Source organism: Salvelinus sp. IW2-2015, linkage group LG16 (genome assembly GCF_002910315.2).
Source record: "Salvelinus sp. IW2-2015 linkage group LG16, ASM291031v2, whole genome shotgun sequence".
Taxonomy (NCBI): Eukaryota; Metazoa; Chordata; class Actinopteri; order Salmoniformes; family Salmonidae; genus Salvelinus; species Salvelinus sp. IW2-2015.
The window spans coordinates 42,576,970-42,594,567 of record NC_036856.1 but is presented as its reverse complement, the minus strand read 5'-3'; the positions used below and the strand labels follow the sequence as shown (position 1 = coordinate 42,594,567).

Here is a 17,598-nt window from a genome sequence, read left to right as displayed (position 1 = left end):
GTATTGTGTGTGTGTGTGAGACAGAAGACAGAGAGGTATTCATGTGGGGTGACGTGAAGGGGGAGGCATGTTACCCCTAAATCAATTCTTCACACACAGTCAGTCACATTTCATGGCCAAATTAAATTACAGAGCACATCTTGTTTTCACAGAGAAGAGTCAACACACCACACAAAGTGTCAACACACCACACAAAGCGTGGCTGCTCCAAACATGCTATAGAATGCTTCCTAAATGGCACCCTATTCTCTATATAGTTCACTACTTTTCACCATAGCCCTATGGGCCCTGGTCAAAAATAATGCACTAAATTGGGAATACGATGCCATTTTGGATGGAGACATTACAGTGGATGAATCTGGCTGAAGTATGTTTGGGTCGGTTCATAATATGTATGACAACAGATCATTGTAGTATACTGTTTGAGTGCACTACAACAGAAGTATTCAGACCTCTTGGCATTTTCCACATTTGTTACGTTACAGCCTTATTCTAAAATGGATTAAATTGTTTGTTTTTTCCTCATCTAACTACAAACAATATCCCATAATGACAAAGCGAAAACAGGTTTTTAGAATTTTTGTAAATTTCAAAAAAATATAAAACAGAAATACCTTATTTACACAAGTATTCAGACCCTTTGCTATGAGACTCGAAATTGAGCTGAGGTGCATCTTGTTTCCATTGATCTTTGGAAGATTTAGAATGGTGCCAAAGGGGATGGCTGCCGTTTTACGGTCTCTTAACCAACTGTGCTATTTTGTTAGTTTTTTCACATTGTTTGTAACATGTTTTTTTTACTTATTTTGTACATAATGTTGCTGCTATCATCTTTTATGATGAAAAACTACTTCTGGACATCAGAACAGCGATTACTCACCTTGAACTGGACAAAGATTTTTCTTTAAGATCAGTGGGTCCCTCACGGGACGGTTGACCTAACGTAGGCTAAGCGATTAGCATGAAGTTGTAAGTAACAAGAACATTTCCCAGGACATAAATATATCTGATATTGGCAGAGAACTTAAATTCTTGTTAATCTAATTGCACTGTCCAATTTACAGTAGCTATTACAGTGAAGAATACCATGCTATTGTTTGAGGAGAGTGCACAGTTATGAAGTTGAAAAGTTATTAATAAACAAATTAGGCACATTTGGTCAGTCTTGATACAACATTTTGAACAGAAATGAAATGGTTCATTGGATCAGTCTAAAACTTTGCACATAAACTGCTGACATCTAGTTGTCAAAATCTAAATTGCGCCTGTGCTGGAATAATACATTATGGCCTTTCTCTTGCATTTCAAAGATGGTACAATTWTTTTTTTTTAAACGGCTGTTTTTTTCTTTGTATTTTCTTTTACCAGATCTAATGTGTTATATTCTCCTACATTCATGTCACATTTCCACAAACTTCAAAGTGTTTCCTTTCAAATGGTGTCAAAAATATACATATCATTGCTTCAATGCCTGAGCTACAGGCARTTAGATTTGGGTATGTCATTTAGGCGAAAATTTWAAAAAAGGGTCCGATCCTTAAGAGTTTAACGCGTCCGGCGTGAAGGACATACTACTTTCTCGGGAACATGCCCAAATCTGTTAAGAAAAGACAGAGAAAAAGGGGGCGTAGGTATGGCTGCCTGCTGAGAATTCGTAGGTGAGTGAGTAAACCTCCTCTGCCATCCGTTATATTGGCCAACGTGCAATCATTGGAAAACAAAATGGATGGTGTACGATCAAGACTATCCTACCAACGGGACATTAAAAACTGTAACATCGTATGTTTCACCGAGTCGTGGCTGAACGACGACATATATAATATAGAGCTGGTGGGATTTTCCATGCATCGACAGGACAGAAGAGCTACGTCTGGTATGACAAGGGGCGGGGGTGTGTGTCTATTTGTCAATAACAGCTGGTGCACGATGTCTAATATTAAAGAAGTCTCGAGGTATTGCTCGCCTGAGGTAGAGTACCTTATACTGTCGACCACACTATCGACCATGAGAGTTCTCATCTATATTATTCGTAGCCGTCTATTTACCACCACAAACCGATGCTGGCACTAAGACCGCTCTCGACCAACTCTATAAGGCCATAAGTAAACAAGAAAATGCTCATCCAGAAGCAGCGCTCCTAGTGGCCGGGGACTTTAATGCAGGCAAACTTAAATCCGTTTTACCTCATTTCTACCAGCATTTCACATGTGCAACCAGAGGAGAAAAAACTCTAGACCACCTTTACTCCATACACAGAGACACATACAAAGCTCTCCCTCGTCCTCCATTTGGAAAATCTGACAATAATCCTATCCTCCTGATTACCTGCTTACATGCAAAAACTAAAGCAGGAAGTGCCAATGATGCGCTCAATATGGAAGTGGTCAGATGACGCGGATGCTACTCTACAGGACTGTTTTGCAGCACAGACTGGAATATGTTCCGGGATTCATCCAATGGCATTGAGGAGTATACCACCTCAGTCATCATCAATAAGTGCATCGATGACATCGTCTTCAGTGACCGTATGTACAATTTTTTTATTTAATTTTTTATTTCACCTTTATTTAGCCAGGTAGGCAAGTTGAGAACAAGTTCTCATTTAAAACTGTGACCTGGCCAAGAATAAAGCAAAGCAGTTCGACATATACAACAACACAGAGTTACACATGGAATAAACAAAATATACAGTCAATAATGCAGTTGAAGAAAATCTATATACAGTGTGTGCAAATGAGGTAAGAAAAGGGAGGTATTGCAATAAATAGACCATGGTGGCAAAGTAATTACAATATACCAATTAGACACTAGAGTGATTGATGTGCAGAAGATGAATGTGCAAGTAGAGATGCAGGGCTGCAAAGGAGCAAGATTGTCAGGCGTGTGAGTACTTGTGCTGAAGTCAGGTGCAGGAGAGCAGAGGATTGTGAACAGACGGACGCAACTGCATCCGAAAACCTCCAGCCAACAAGGCAAAGTGTATAACGCGCAAAACAGTCACAACACATCAAATGTATACAAAACAGGCTTCGTGAAATAACACGGGAAAAACGCACACAAAAACACGTAACACAAAAACAATCTTCCACAAAGACAGGAGGGGGAACAGAGGAATAAATACATGTAGTGTAATTGGGGAATGAAAACCAGGTGTGCAAATAACAAGACAAAACAAATGGATACATGAAAAACAGAGCGGCGATGGCTAGAAAGCTGGTGACGTCGACCGCGGAACAAGGAGAGGAGCCGACTTCGGTGGAAGTCGTGACAAAAATAAATAAATGCAGTATGGGGATGAGGTAGTTGGATGGGCTATGTACAGGTGCAGTGATCTGTGAGCTGCTCAGACAGCTGGTGCTTAAAGCTAGTGAGGGAGATAAAACGGGCTTTGGTGACAAAACGGATGGCACTGTGATAGACTGCATCCAATTTGTTGAGTAGAGTGTTGGGGGCTATTTTGTAAATGACATCGCCGAAGTCGAGGATCGGTAGGATGGTCAGTTTTACGAGAGTATATTTGGCAGCATGAGTGAAGGATGCTTTGTTGCAAAATAGAAAGCCGATTCTAGATTTAATTTTGGATTGGAGATGCTTAATGTGAGTCTGGAAGGAGAATTTACAGTCTAACCGTCCAGAGTAGTGATGCTGGGCGGGCGGGCAGGTGTGGACAGCGATCGGTTGAATAGCATGCATCAGCAGGCCCTCCGATTTGACACACTGAACTCTGTCTGAGAAGTAGTTGGTGAACCAGGCGAGGCAGTCATTTTAGAAACCAAGGCTGTTTAGTCTGCCGATAAGAATGTGGTGATTGACAGAGTCGAAAGCCTTGGCCAGGTCGATGAATACGGCTGCACAGTAATGTCTCTTATCGATGTCACGTTCTGACCTTAGTTCCTTTTTTATGTCTTTATTTTACGTTGGTCAGGGCGTGAGTTGGGGTGGGCATTCTATGTTGTTTTTCTATGTTTTGTTCTGTACGTTATATTTCTATGTGTTTGGCCTAGTATGGTTCTCAATCAGAGGCAGGTATCGATCGTTGTCTCTGATTGAGAATCATACTTAGGTAGCCTGTTTTCCGCACTATGGGTTGTGGGTAGTTGTTTCCGTTCAGTGTTTTCACCATTCGGGACTGTTTTCGGTTTTCATTTTGATTCTCTTGTTCTTTTTTTGTATTTTGTATTCATTCTATTACTCAAAGCATGCGCTGGCTAGTATCTTCATTGACATTTTCAACCTCTCCCTGACCGAGTCTGTAATACCTACATGTTTCAAGCAGACCACCATAGTCCCGGGTGACCAAGGAAGCGAAGGTAACCTGTCTAAATGATTACACCCCTGTAGCACTCACGTCAGTAGCCATCAAGAGCTTTGAAAGGCTGGTAATGGCTCACATCATCATCCTGGATACCCTAGACCCACTCCAATGCCCCTACTGCCCCAACAGATCCACAGATGACACAATCTCAATCGCACTCCACACTGCTCTTTCCCGCACTGCTCTTTCACTTCTCCTCACCTATGTGAGAATGCTGTTCATTAACTATAGCTCAGCATTCAACACATTTACATTTACATTTAAGTCATTTAGCAGACGCTCTTATCCAGAGCGACTTACAAATTGGTGGCATTCACCTTATGATATCCAGTGGAACAACCACTTTACAATAGTGCATCTAACTCTTTTAAGGGGGGGGGGGGGTTAGAAGGATTACTTTATCCTATCCTAGGTATTCCTTAAAGAGGTGGGGTTTCAGGTGTCTCCGGAAGGTGGTGATTGACTCCGCTGACCTGGCGTCGTGAGGGAGTTTGTTCCACCATTGGGGTGCCAGAGCAGCGAACAGTTTTGACTGGGCTGAGCGGGAACTGTACTTCCTCAGAGGTAGGGAGGCGAGCAGGCCAGAGGTGGATGAACGCAGTGCCCTTGTTTGGGTGTAGGGCCTGATCAGAGCCTGAAGGTACGGAGGTGCCGTTCCCCTCACAGCTCCGTAGGCAAGCACCATGGTCTTGTAACGGATGCGAGCTTCAACTGGAAGCCAGTGGAGAGAGCGGAGGAGCGGGGTGACGTGAGAGAACTTGGGAAAGTTGAACACCCAGATGGGCTGCGGCGTTCTGGATGAGTTGTAGGGTTTAATGGCACAGGCAGGGAGCCCAGCCAACAGCGAGTTGCAGTAATCCAGACGGGAGATGACAAGTGCCTGGATTAGGACCTGCGCGCGCTCCTGCGTGAGGAGGGTCGTACTCTGCGAATGTGTAGAGCATGAACCTACAGGACGGGTCACCGCCTTGATGTTAGTTGAGAACGACAGGGTGTTGTCCAGGATCACGCCAAGGTTCTTTAGCACTCTGGGAGGAGGACACAATGGAGTTGTCAACCGTGATGGCGAGATCATGGAACGGGCAGTCCTTCCCCGGGAGGAAGAGCAGCTCCGTCTTGCCGAGGTTCAGCTTGAGGTGGTGATCCGTCATCCACACTGATATGTCTGCCAGACATGCAGAGATGCGATTCACCACCTGGTTATCAGAGGGGGGAAAGAGAAGATTAATTGTGTGTCGTCTGCATAGCAATGATAGGAGAGACCATGTGAGGATATGACAGAGCAAGTGACTTGGTGTATAGCGAGAATAGGAGAGGGCAGAACAGAGCCCTGGGGGACACCAGTGGTGAGAGCACGTGGTGCGGAGACAGATTCTCGCCACGCCAACCTGGTAGGAGCGACCTGTCAGGTAGGACGCAATCCAAGCGTGGGCCGCGCCGGAGATGCCCAGCTCGGAGAGGGTGGAGAGGAGGATCTGATGGTTCACAACACCATAGTGCCCACAAATCTCATCACTAAGCTAAGGACCCTGGGACTAAACATCTCCCTCTGCAACTGGATGCTGGACTTCATGACAGGCCGCTCCCAGGCGGTAAGGGTAGGCAACAACACGTCTGCCGCATTGATCCTCAACACTGGGGTCCCTCAGGGGTGTGTGCTTAGTCCCCTCCTGTACTCCCTGTTCACCCACGAGTGCGTGGCCAAACACAAACATTAACATTGACGAGGCTGTAGTGGAGCGGTTCGAGTGTTTCTAGTTCCTTGGTGTCCACATCACCAACGAACTATAATGATCCGAACACACCAAGACAGTCGTGAAGAGGGCACAACAACACCTCAGGAGACTGAAAAGTTTTGGCATGGGTACCCAGATCCACAAAAAGTTCTATAGCTGCACCATCGAGAGCATCCAGACCGGTTGCATCACCGCCTGGTATGGCAACTGCTCGGCATCTGACCATAAGGCGCTACAGAGGGTAGTGCATATGGCCCAGTACATCACTGGGGTCAAGCTTCCTGACATCCAGAACCTATATACTAGGCGGTGTCAGAGGAAAGCCCAAAAAATTGTCGAAGACTCTTGTCACCCAAGTCATAGACTGTTCTCTCTGCTACCGCATGGCAAGCGGTACCAGAGCGCAATGTCTAGTACCAAAAGGCTCCTTAACAGCTTCTACCCCCAAGCCATAAGACTGCTGAACAATTAATCAGATGGCCACCCGGACAATTTACATTGACACCCCCACCATTTGATTTTACACTGCTGCTACTCGCTGTTTATTATCTATGCATAGTCACTTTACCCCTACTAACATGTACACATTACCTCGACTAACCTGTACCCCCACACATTGACTCGGTACCGGCACCCCCTGCATATAGGGTGYGGCAGGTAGCCTAGTGGTTAGAGCATTGGGCCAGTAACTGAAAGGTTGCTGGATCGAATCCCCGAGCTGACAAGGTAAAAATCTGTCATTCTGCACCTGAACAAGGCAGTTAACCCACTTTTCCTAGGCTGTCATTGTAAATAAGAATTTGTTCTTAACTGACTTGCCTAGTTAAACAAAGGTTACATAAAATTATATATATATAGCCTTGTTATTTTATTGTGTTACTTTTGATTGTTTTTGACTTTAGTTATTTGGTAAATATTTTCTTAACTCTTTTTTGAACTCTTTTTTGAACTGTTATTTGGTCAGGGAGATGACCAAGAACCTGACTGTCACTCTGACAGAGATCGCATTCCTCTGTAGAGATGGGAGAACCTTCCAGAAGGACAACCATCACTCCTCAGTAAAAGGCACATGACAGCCAGCTTGGAGTTTGCCAAAAGGCACCTAAAGACTCTAAGACCATGAGAAACAAGATTCTCTGGTCTGATGAAACCAAGATTGAACTCCTTGGCCGGAATGCCAAACGTCACGTCTGGAGGAAACCTGGCACCATCCCTACGGAGAAGCATGGTGGTGGAAGTATCATGCTATGGGGATGTTTGTCAGCGCCAGGGACTGGGAGACTAGTCTGGATCGAGGGATAGATGAACGGATCAAAGTACAGAGAGATCCTTGATGAAAAACTGCTCCAGATTGCTCAGGACCTCAGACTTGGGCAAAGGTTCACCGTCCAACAGGACAATTATCCCAAGCACACAGCCAAGACAACGCAAGAGTGGCTTCGGGACAAGTCTCTGAATTTCCTTAAGTAGCTCTGCCAGAGCCCGAACTTGAAACCGATTGAACATCTCTGGAGAGACCTGAAAATAGCTGTGCAGCGACACTCCCCATCCAACCTGACAGAGATTGAGGATCTGCAGAAAAGAATGGGAGAAACTCCCCAAATACAGGTGTGCCAAGTTTTTTCGGTCTTACCCAAGAAGACTCAAGGCTGTAATCGTTGCCAAAGGTGCTTCAACAAAGTACTGAGTAGAGGGTCTGAGTACTTATATAAGTGTGATATTTCTGTTTATTTGTAATAAATTTGCTAAAATTTATAAAAACCTGTTTTTGCTTTGTCATTATGGGGTATTGTGTGTAGATTGATGAGGGAAAAAAACAATTTAATCAATTTTAGAATAAGTCTGTAACGTAACAAAATGTGGATGAAGTCAAGGGGTCTGAATACTTTTCAAATCCCCTCCACAAAAACATAAACTCAACAATTTCAAAGATTTTACTGAGTTACAATTCATATAAGGAAATCAGTCAATTTAAATAAATTCATTATGCCCAAATCTATGGATTTCATGACTGGGCAGGGGTGCAGTCTTGAGTAGGCCTGGGAGGGCATAGGCCACCCATTTGGGAGCCAATCCCAGCCACTAGGGAGCAGGCCCAACCAATCAGAATGAGTTTTCCCCAACAAAAGGGCTTTATTACAGACAGAAATACTCCTCAGTTTCATCAGCTGTTTGGGTGGCTGGTCAAAGGTGAACGTGCAGGTGAAGAAGCCGGATGTGGAGGTCCTGGGCTGGCGTGGTTACACGAGGTCTGCGGTTGTGAGACTGATTTGACATACTGCAAAATTCTCTAAAACGATGTTGGAGGTGGCTTATGGTAGAGAAATTAACATTAAATTATCTGGCAACAGCTCTGGAGGACATTCCTGCAGTCAGCATGCCAATTGCACGCTCCCTCAAAACTTAAGACATCTGTGGCATTGTGTTGTGACAAAACTGCACATTACAAGTTTTTGTACCAAGCACAAGGTGCACCTGTATAATGTTTATGCTTCTTGATAAGCCACACCTGTCAGGTAAAGGAGAAACGCTCACTAGCAGGGATGTAAACAAATTTGTGCACAAATTTTGAGAAAAATATGCTTTTTGTGCAAATTGAAAATGTCTTGTATCTTTTATTTCAGCTCGTGAAACATGGGACCAACTCTTTACATGTTGTGTTCATAATGTTGTTCAGTATACAATAATGTAACAACAAACAAAATTCTTGCACTCAATCATGGCTGTCTCTCTTTTCAGGCAATCTGTTCTTGGACCTGTAGTTAGTCTACAACAACATATACATTGTCAGATTTGATTTAATAAAACACCCATTGAAAACAACACATCTTAGCATTACAATGTTGTCATACAAACAGACATTCACATTTTGCACAGATATCACATACGTGTAACTATATTTAGTAGACTAATACTTCTACTTAAAACAACACACCTAATCAGTTTATATTAGAGGACATAATGTTGGCAGCCAAACACCATGGCAATGTTTGAACAACATTGTCCAGATTGCCTGAACTGTGTAGGCTAGTGTGTGTATTTGAAAAGAGTTAATTAGATAGCAGCCTGGTTGGACGGTACAACATCAGTTTTACTAGTCTTGTCATTCTAGAAACATAATTAGTGTACAATTTTAACGGATCTGAAAAGGACGTAGTGTTCAAATTCTACCTGGATTCTCAATACTGTATGTTTTTATGGCTATGTGTTAAAGCTAGAATTTAGCTGGGACTGTCTGGGAGTGGTCTAAGTAGAGGGCCAAATTGAACGAGCCTAATGGGTGGGATATGTAACCTGAAGAGTAGCTGTTATTGGCAGAGAGGTTTGAAACTCTCTTTGTTATTGGTCTATTAACTTATATAATAGAAACTCCATCCCACTAAAACAGGCTGACATTTCAGACAGCTCTTACACTAAAACCGGCTGTCATTTCAGACAGCCCTTACACTAAAGCATTATTATCATAATTTTCACAATATTATTCCAATCCCATAGTGTTGAAATATATATATATATATTGACCGCCCTGGGAATTTAAGGCAGGTACAGATTGGCCATGATATTGACTATGTGTTAAGGCAGGTACAGATTGGCCATGATATTGACTATGTGTTAAGGCAGGTACAGATTGATCATGATATTGAAGGCTTCGTTCATACAAAATGTCCATGCTAAAAAAACGAACAGTAAATAATAGCCTGGTTCAGGAAACGTAATCCAAAGAAAATAACCAAAACTAAATCAGCAAGACAAGGCTGAGACATACAAAGAGAGACATTCAATCTTTCTAAACTTAAAAAAATTGCTTATCAATTAATATTGCTCATAGTAGAGACATTTATGCAACCATTCTCAATGTTCATTTATCTCATTGTAGAACCAGGTTAAGGCCAATTCCAACACTGATATATTAACAGACATTGCTTGTTTGTGCAGATCACTGGGTTTTCAGGAAGGCATGTCAAGCTCTTGTACCAAACTAAAACTAGAAAACTACACCATGACTCATAGCTGTCAGTCAACTGTATTCCAAAATGCCAGCATTATGTCAAAATGAACTGCTTTTGGTTGAGGTTTGACATAGTCTGTGTCAGTCCATCAGTACATGTGTCTCAGTCTGTGTCAGTATATCATTTATATTATCTGAGAGTAACACAATCTACCCTAGGTCCTAAACCCTAACCCTATACCACTAGAAAAGTCATGTTCAGTAGGAGCAAACTGGACAATAAAAAAAAACTAAAATGAGTGTATATATTGGGTATGTTCAGGTAGCATCTCCTCCATTTCCAAATGTTTTCTCCCACTGAACACAAGACAGGGTGGTTAGTGGATGTTATGAAAATCCTACTAGCAGTCTGCTCCCAGATCTGTTTAAGCTTCTGTTAACTCAATCAAATGTATTTTATAAAGCCCCTTTTACCTCAGAAGTTGTCACAAAGTGCTTTATAGAAACCTAGAAAGGAAGCAGGCCTAGAGGGGTGGTCATTCCTCTTCTGGCTGTACCAGGTGGAGATTTAAGAGTACATGTGGCCATTATGGCCAGATCGTTGTTCAAGACGAAAAACGTAATTTCTGTCATTGTGAAACAAGGAGTTGCCATGATAGCACAAGCAGACCGACACACAGGCTGTACTAGTAGTAGGATAGGTAGACTGTGTGACCTGATTGGTCTATTGAGACCAGACAATTAGGAAGAAGCTTTAAAAGAGTATTAGGATTCCTCCCTCCCTCTGTACGTGGTCTCATCCCAAATGACACCCTATTCCCTATTAAGTGTGCTACTTTTGACATACATAGTGCATTACATTTGACCAGAGCCCTGGTCAAAAGAAGTGCACTAAATAAGGAATAGGGTGCTATTTGGGACTGAAGCCTGTGTGTCTCAGTTGGCCAATAGAAAATCGCTGTTGTTGCTGCTGCCTTTTCTGATCTCAGCAATTAAGTTATGGAGTTTCTCAGACACTGCCACCTGGTGGAGAAAACATGAAAGAACAGCATTAGATTATGATGGTACCTGTGTGTGTGTACGTGCATAGTAGGGATGGGCATTTGGAATAATGTCTGTGCTCCGAGTACTCTCATGAAAATACTTTTTTGGAGTACACGCATGTAAGTGTGAAACGGGGCTGAAGGTAAACAAATTTGCGGTATGCTATCTTTTGTCCCAATTACTGGTTGTTCTGACACAATTAAAAACCAAACAACATATTTTCACTGCACTTGACATAGTCCCTAAAAAGTTGGCAGTGCTTAGAAATTCAACCTGCTAAATAGTTGCATTTGTACATTTTGAATATTTTATTTGATTATTAGTAAATGAATACAAACCTTGAATCGAGTACTCGAGTACTCCACCCATCCCTAGTGCCTTATGGTATATAAGTGTGCGCGTGCATAAGTGTGTGTGTAAAGGTGAGTACATTTACATTGGAGAAATGCAGGATGACTGTGACAGCGCGTCAGATGCCTTTCTATCCAATACCCAAGACAATCTAGTTGTTCCATGTCTCCACAAAGTAAATGAACCTTAATACTCACTATGTAAGAATCTGGCTCCTGCAGTCTCTTGTGTCGGGGGTGCAGGGTCTGGATGGAGTTCTGAACCTTCTCCCTGGTCTCAGCTGTGCTGCACAGTGGGTGTGTGATCTTCAATAGAGGGAGATACCAATCAACAAATCACATTTATTTTATAAAGCCCTTTGCACATTAGCATTTGTCACAAAGTGCTTTACAATTACCCAGTCTAGACCCGAAAGAGAAAGCAAAGAAAGCTATGAAGAACTTAGGAAGAAACCTAGAGAGGAAGCCGGCTCAGAGGGGTGGCCAGTCCTCTTCTGGCTGAGACGTGTGTGTGTTGGACAGGGTCCAGCAGGCTCACCTGTCCTTTAGTGTAGACCTCCAGGCGTAGACAGCTGACCTGAGAAGGTGTGATTGACTGACAGGTGTTGTTACCAACCACAGGATGACACCTCACTGCCACACACGCCTTAGGTGCAGGCTCCTCACACAAACACAACAGATCCAAGAATGGGTGGCCTGGAGAGAGAGATCGAGAGCAAGAGCGAGAGAGAGGAGAGAGAGAAAAAGAGAGTAAGGAGAGAATGAGTGAGTGAGTGAGTGAGTGAAAAAGTGTCATGAAAACAGAAATTGAGATGTAGCTAGTTGAGTGTTGAAATAGTAAGTGGAGGGTACAGAGATCCTATAATTCAGGGATTCTATATGTTATTCTATGGTAGAGGGTGACTCCTCACCCTCCATGTCCAGCATCCTATAGACAGCCTTCCTCCCAGGAACAGTACTCTTCTCTGGGTCCTCACTGAACTTCATCCTGGGACTGCCCCGAACCTCCACCAACTGATGGAGAGAGAGATGGAGAGGGTTGAAAATGAGAGAAAGGGTAGAAGACGATGGATACATAAAAAAGGGAAAGTGAGGAGAGGGTGGGCAGAGGCTGTCTGTGTGTGTGTGTGTCCTTTTTACCTTGTACACACACCCGAGTGAAGGCTGTCTCGTGCAGGTGACCAGATGTGTTCCAACACCAACCACATCAATCTCATTCTCCTTAGACGTGGATAGACCGATCAGAGAGGAGAGAGGAAGAGGGAGGATGTAGAGAGGGATAGACAGATCAGAGTGGGGGTAGAGAGGAATAGACAGATCAGATGGAGAGAGAAGAGAGGAGGTAGAGAGGAATAGACAGATCAGATGGAGAGAGAAGGTAGAGAGGAATAGACAGATCAGATGGAGAGAGGAGGTAGAGAGGAATAGACAGATCAGATGGAGAGAGGAGGTAGAGAGGAATAGACAGATCAGATGGAGAGGAGGTAGAGAGGAATGGGACGAACAGATGGTAGAGAGAAGAGAGGAGGTAGAGAGGAATAGACAGATCAGATGGAGAGAGGAGAGGAGGGAGGAGATAGAGAGGAATAGACAGATCAGATGGAGAGAGGAGAGGAGGGAGGAGGTAGAGAGGAATAGACAGATCAGATGGAGAGGCTTAATGACAGGAGGTAGAACTAAATAAGGTCCTCTCATTCTTCTGCTCCCACTGGCCTCTGTAATGTCTGTCTGGTTCCTCACCTTCTTGTTGAGTTCGGCCATGCTGTACTCTGAGATGTTATTGGTGCCTACTATGAGAAGGGACTGGAAGGCAGGGATGGAGAATCTAGAGAGATAAAATGTGAGATATTTCAAACATGCTTTACTCAAAACCTCTATACTAAGATTAAAGTCCCTAGAGGGTACTAATCTAAGGCTTTACCCCAAATGGCACCCTGTTCCATTTTTAGTGCACTACCTTTTCCCTGGTCTAAATAGAGAATAGGGTGCCATTTGGGACGCATGTTCAGGACACACACAGGACCTTACTGTTCACTGCAGAGTCTGAAGAAATGGCGTACTTCTACTGACTGCCTGCAGAGGTCTCCACTGTCCAGACGCACGCCCAGAGGACTGTAGTCCAGCTCAAACAGAGACAGGGCCACGGCACAGAAGTTGAGCAGGCCACTACTGTAGGGACACAACAGAAACACAATAGAGATGGCATTAATGCTATAGCAGGCTACAGGTGGAAGGAAATGTAGTAGCCTGGCCTAAAGCAATGCTAGTAACAAAAACTTCAACACTGGGATATAGGCTATCTCTAGTCAGAAGCTGTCCTTCTAGGCAAGATCGTCCCCATTCACAGAGAAGAGAAGAGGCGAGACAAGTTGAGACGAGAAGAGTAGCAAAGGGGGAAAGGTTACCAGGTGACACTGTAGCTGTCGATGACCGGCAGGAAGTTGTGTGGGTATGCGATAGCATAGGACAAGAAGGCTGCCAGCTCGCCCTCATGGATCTTCCCAGATTCCGCCCCCAGCAGCTCACACACACGCCCCAGCCAACCCTTGGTCAGCGAGATCAGATCGATGTTGTCATGATCCCCGTTTGCTGCCACTAGCGTCTAATTTGACAGGAGAGACAGGAAGTTCAACCAATCAATCAATATAAGATAGAAATCAATATCCTTATTGTATCAATTGGGAAATCTGTAGTGCAGTCAGGATAAGAAACATTAAAACATTAACAACCACACAACATACTGTATATACACATCAGTGGCAGTCATTGACGTTTATGATGAGGGAAGACTACTTTTTTTCATGAACATAACCTTATTTCTATTACAGCATGTTGGATGACTGTCATTCATAGCTAATGGAACTAATGCATTAGTAAACCCACAATAATYATGCAGTAACATTACAGTGTATAGTCAGTAAGCAGTTACTTGGAAGAGTTCCAGTGTTGTGTTGGATAGTCATAGCCAGCTAGCTAACATAGCATTCCTCTGTTTGAGCCAGGTGTTTGAGTAACTAAACTAGCCAGCTGCATTTGCTAGCTAATGCAGCTTCTCCTTCATTTTTTAAGAAATTAATTTGTAGAAAACTGTTCATCTATTGTCTTTCTCTCTCTTTGAGTCAGCTACTCACCACATGTTATGTACTGCAGTGCTAGCTAGCTGTAGCGTATGCTTTCAGTACTAGATTAATTCTCTGATCATTTGATTGGGTGGACAACACGTCAGTTCATGCTGCAAGAGCTCTGATAGGTTGGAGGACTTCCGCCGTAAGTTGTCATAATTACTCTGTAAGTCTATGGAAGGGGGTGAGAACCAAGAGCCTCCTAGGTTTTGTATTGAAGTCAATGTACACAGGAGGACAGAAGCTAGCTGTCCTCCTGCTACACCATGGTGCTAACCTACAGAGTTCTGTTGAGGCTACTGTACACCTTCATTGCAAAACAGTGTGTTTTAATCAATTATTTACAGACATAGTTTTTTCTAAAAAGGATTACTTTTTCAATGTTTTACCATTTTTATTTTAATAAATTCACTGAGGAGGATGGTCCTCCCCTTCCTCCTCTGAGGAGCCTCCATTGATACACATAAGATAAATAGCACACTGATGGGTTATCAACATTGTGGTTATTAACATGTTATTAAAAGGTTAGGAAATGTTTTTATTCAAAGAAAATTAATTAGTGCTAGTTCAGTACAGTGACCCATAAAAGTGTGTACATATGGGCTGCGTGTCTATGTCTCAAATGGCACCCTATTCTCTAAGGGCCCTGGTCAAAAGTAGTGCACTATGTAGGCAATCTGGTGCCAGTTGGCTCACAGCCATGGTTAAAATACTGAGAAATTGATGTTATGAGACACTTGACAGATGTATTTATTTTCTCTGAGGTTGTGTATTGTGGAAGCAAAGGGTCAATGCAAAGGGTCAATACAAAGTCTGTGTCTCAAATGGCACCCTATTCCCTTTTAAGTGCACAACTTTTGACCAGGGCCCATAAGATGGCATTTAGGACACACAGGGGCGGAGAGACTCACCTGAGGCCACACCTCCTCCAGGGAGGAAAAAGAAGTGACATAAGAGTGTGCCATGGTTCCCGCCACGGGGATTCCAAACAGGAAGCCAGCCTGGACGTTACTGGTCATATCAAACCCTGACAGACAGAGGAGTAGGTCACTGTGTATATATATATGTGTGTGTGTGTCCTTACATGTATGTGTGTGTCTCTCCTCACCTCCGACGTATGTGTATCTTGAGGCTGTGAGGCCCCCGTCAGGCCCCTGTGCTCTCCTCAGGCCCATCTCTAACAGCTTCCTCCTGGAACCAGCAGCCAGACGGAACCGGGCCGCGTTACTGCATACCAGACTGGAGAGAGAAGGGAGATACAGAGAATTACCATAATGCACTATTGGAGACTGGAGAGAGAAGGGAGATACAGAGAATTACCATAATGCACTATTGGAGTATACAGTATTCCTACCTGTCGACAAGGTGTGTGTGTGTGTGTGTGTGTGTGTGTGTGTGTGTGTGTGTGTGTGTGTGTGTGTGTGTGTGTGTGTGTGTGTGTGTGTGTGTGTGTGTGTGTGTGTGTGTGTGTGTGTGTGTGTGTGTGTGTGTGTGTGTTCCACATTTTAATGTCACGTGCAGTGAAATTACATCCTTGTAGTACTCAATATCAATGTAGCACTAAAAATATCCTAAAGTAGAACAAAAAAACACACAAGAAATAAAAATAAGAAGAACAAGAGAAAGTAAGAAGCTAAATACTGGGTCAGTTCCAATACAATATTTACAATGTGCAGGGATACTGGAGTGATAGAGGTAGATACACTACATGACCAAAATAATGTGGACAGCTGCTCGTCGAACATTTCATTCCAAAATCATGGGCATTAATATGGAGTTGGTCCCCCCTTTGCTGTTGTAACATTAGATGTTGGAACACTACTGCATTAGATGTTGGAACATTACTGCAGGGACTTGCTTCCATTCAGACACAACAGCATTAGCGAGGTCGGGCACTGATGTTGGGCGATTATGCCTGGCTCGCAGTCGGTGTTCCAATTCATCCCAAAGGTGTTTGATGGGGTTGAGGTCAGGGCTCTGTGCAGACGCGTCAAGTTCTTCCAAAATGATCTCAACAAACCATTTTTGTATGGACCTCGCTTTGTGCATGGGGCATTGTCATGCTAAACAGGAAAGGGCCTTTCTTAAACGGTTGCCACGAAGTTGGAAGCACAGAATCGTCTAGAATGTCATTGTATTATGCAGCATTAAGATTTCCCTTCACTGGAACTAAGGGGCCTAGCCAGAATCAAGAAAAACATCCCCAGACCATTAGTCCTCCTCCACCAAACTTTACAGTTGGCACTATGCATTCAGACAGGTAGCGTTCTCCTGGCATCCAAACCCAGATTCGTCCGTCGGACTGCCAGATGGTGAAGTGTGATTCATCACTCCAGAGAACGCGTTTCCACTGCTACCGAGTCCAATGGCGGCTTTACGCCACTCCAGCCAACGCTTGGCATTGCGCATAGTGATCTTAGGCTTGTGTGCGACTGCTCGGCCATGGAAACCCATTTCATAAAGCTCTCGACGAACAGTTCTTGTGCTGACGTTGCTTCTAGAGGCAGTTTGGAACTTGGTAGTGAGTGTTGAAACCGAGGACAGACTATTTTTACGTGAGACTCACTTCAGCACTCGACGGTCCTGTTCTGTGAGCTTGTGTGGCCTAACACTTCATGGTTGAGCCGTTGTTGCTCCTAGACGTTTGAAATAACACTACTTACAGTTGACCGGGGCAGGTTTAGCAGGGCAGAAATTTGATAAACTGACTTGTTGGAAAGGTAACATCCTATGACAGTGCCATGTTGAAAATCACTGAGCTCTTCAGTCAGTGGTGTAAAGTACTTAAGTAAAAATACTTTAAAGTACTACTTAAATTGATTTTTGGGGTATCTGTACTTCACTATTTATATTTTTGACAACTTTTACTCCACTACATTCCTAAAGAAAATAACGTACTTTTTACTCCATACATTTTCCCTGACATTACATTTCGAATGCTTAGCAGGACAGGAATATTGTCTAATTCACACATTTATCAAGAGAACATCCCTGGTCATCCCTACTGCCTCTTATTTGGCAGACTCACTAAACACAAAGGCTTCGTTTGTAAATGATGTCTGAGTGTTGGAGTGTGCCCCTG

General features: G+C 43.5%; 1 protein-coding gene and 1 long non-coding RNA gene across 2 annotated transcripts in view; one reads left to right on the top strand and one right to left on the bottom strand.

Moving 5' to 3' along the window:
- The first annotated feature begins 8,286 nt into the window (after positions 1-8,286).
- On the top strand, positions 8,287-9,820 carry LOC111975707 (uncharacterized). Its single transcript, XR_011481216.1, has 2 exons — positions 8,287-9,633; positions 9,673-9,820. It is a non-coding gene; the product is annotated as an uncharacterized lncRNA (long non-coding RNA).
- The window catches only part of naprt (nicotinate phosphoribosyltransferase), a 28,872-nt gene continuing 19,920 nt past the window's right edge, over positions 8,647-17,598 (bottom strand). The window contains exons 4-13 of the mRNA XM_024004235.2: positions 15,625-15,755; positions 15,428-15,543; positions 13,800-13,996; positions 13,423-13,563; positions 13,135-13,219; positions 12,535-12,615; positions 12,306-12,408; positions 11,933-12,090; positions 11,593-11,700; positions 8,647-11,023 (exon numbers count right to left, since the gene is read on the bottom strand). Coding sequence (XP_023860003.2) covers positions 10,937-11,023; positions 11,593-11,700; positions 11,933-12,090; positions 12,306-12,408; positions 12,535-12,615; positions 13,135-13,219; positions 13,423-13,563; positions 13,800-13,996; positions 15,428-15,543; positions 15,625-15,755 — 1,207 coding nt within the window. The 3' untranslated portion in view covers positions 8,647-10,936. The remainder of the gene's footprint in view (positions 11,024-11,592; positions 11,701-11,932; positions 12,091-12,305; positions 12,409-12,534; positions 12,616-13,134; positions 13,220-13,422; positions 13,564-13,799; positions 13,997-15,427; positions 15,544-15,624; positions 15,756-17,598) is intronic.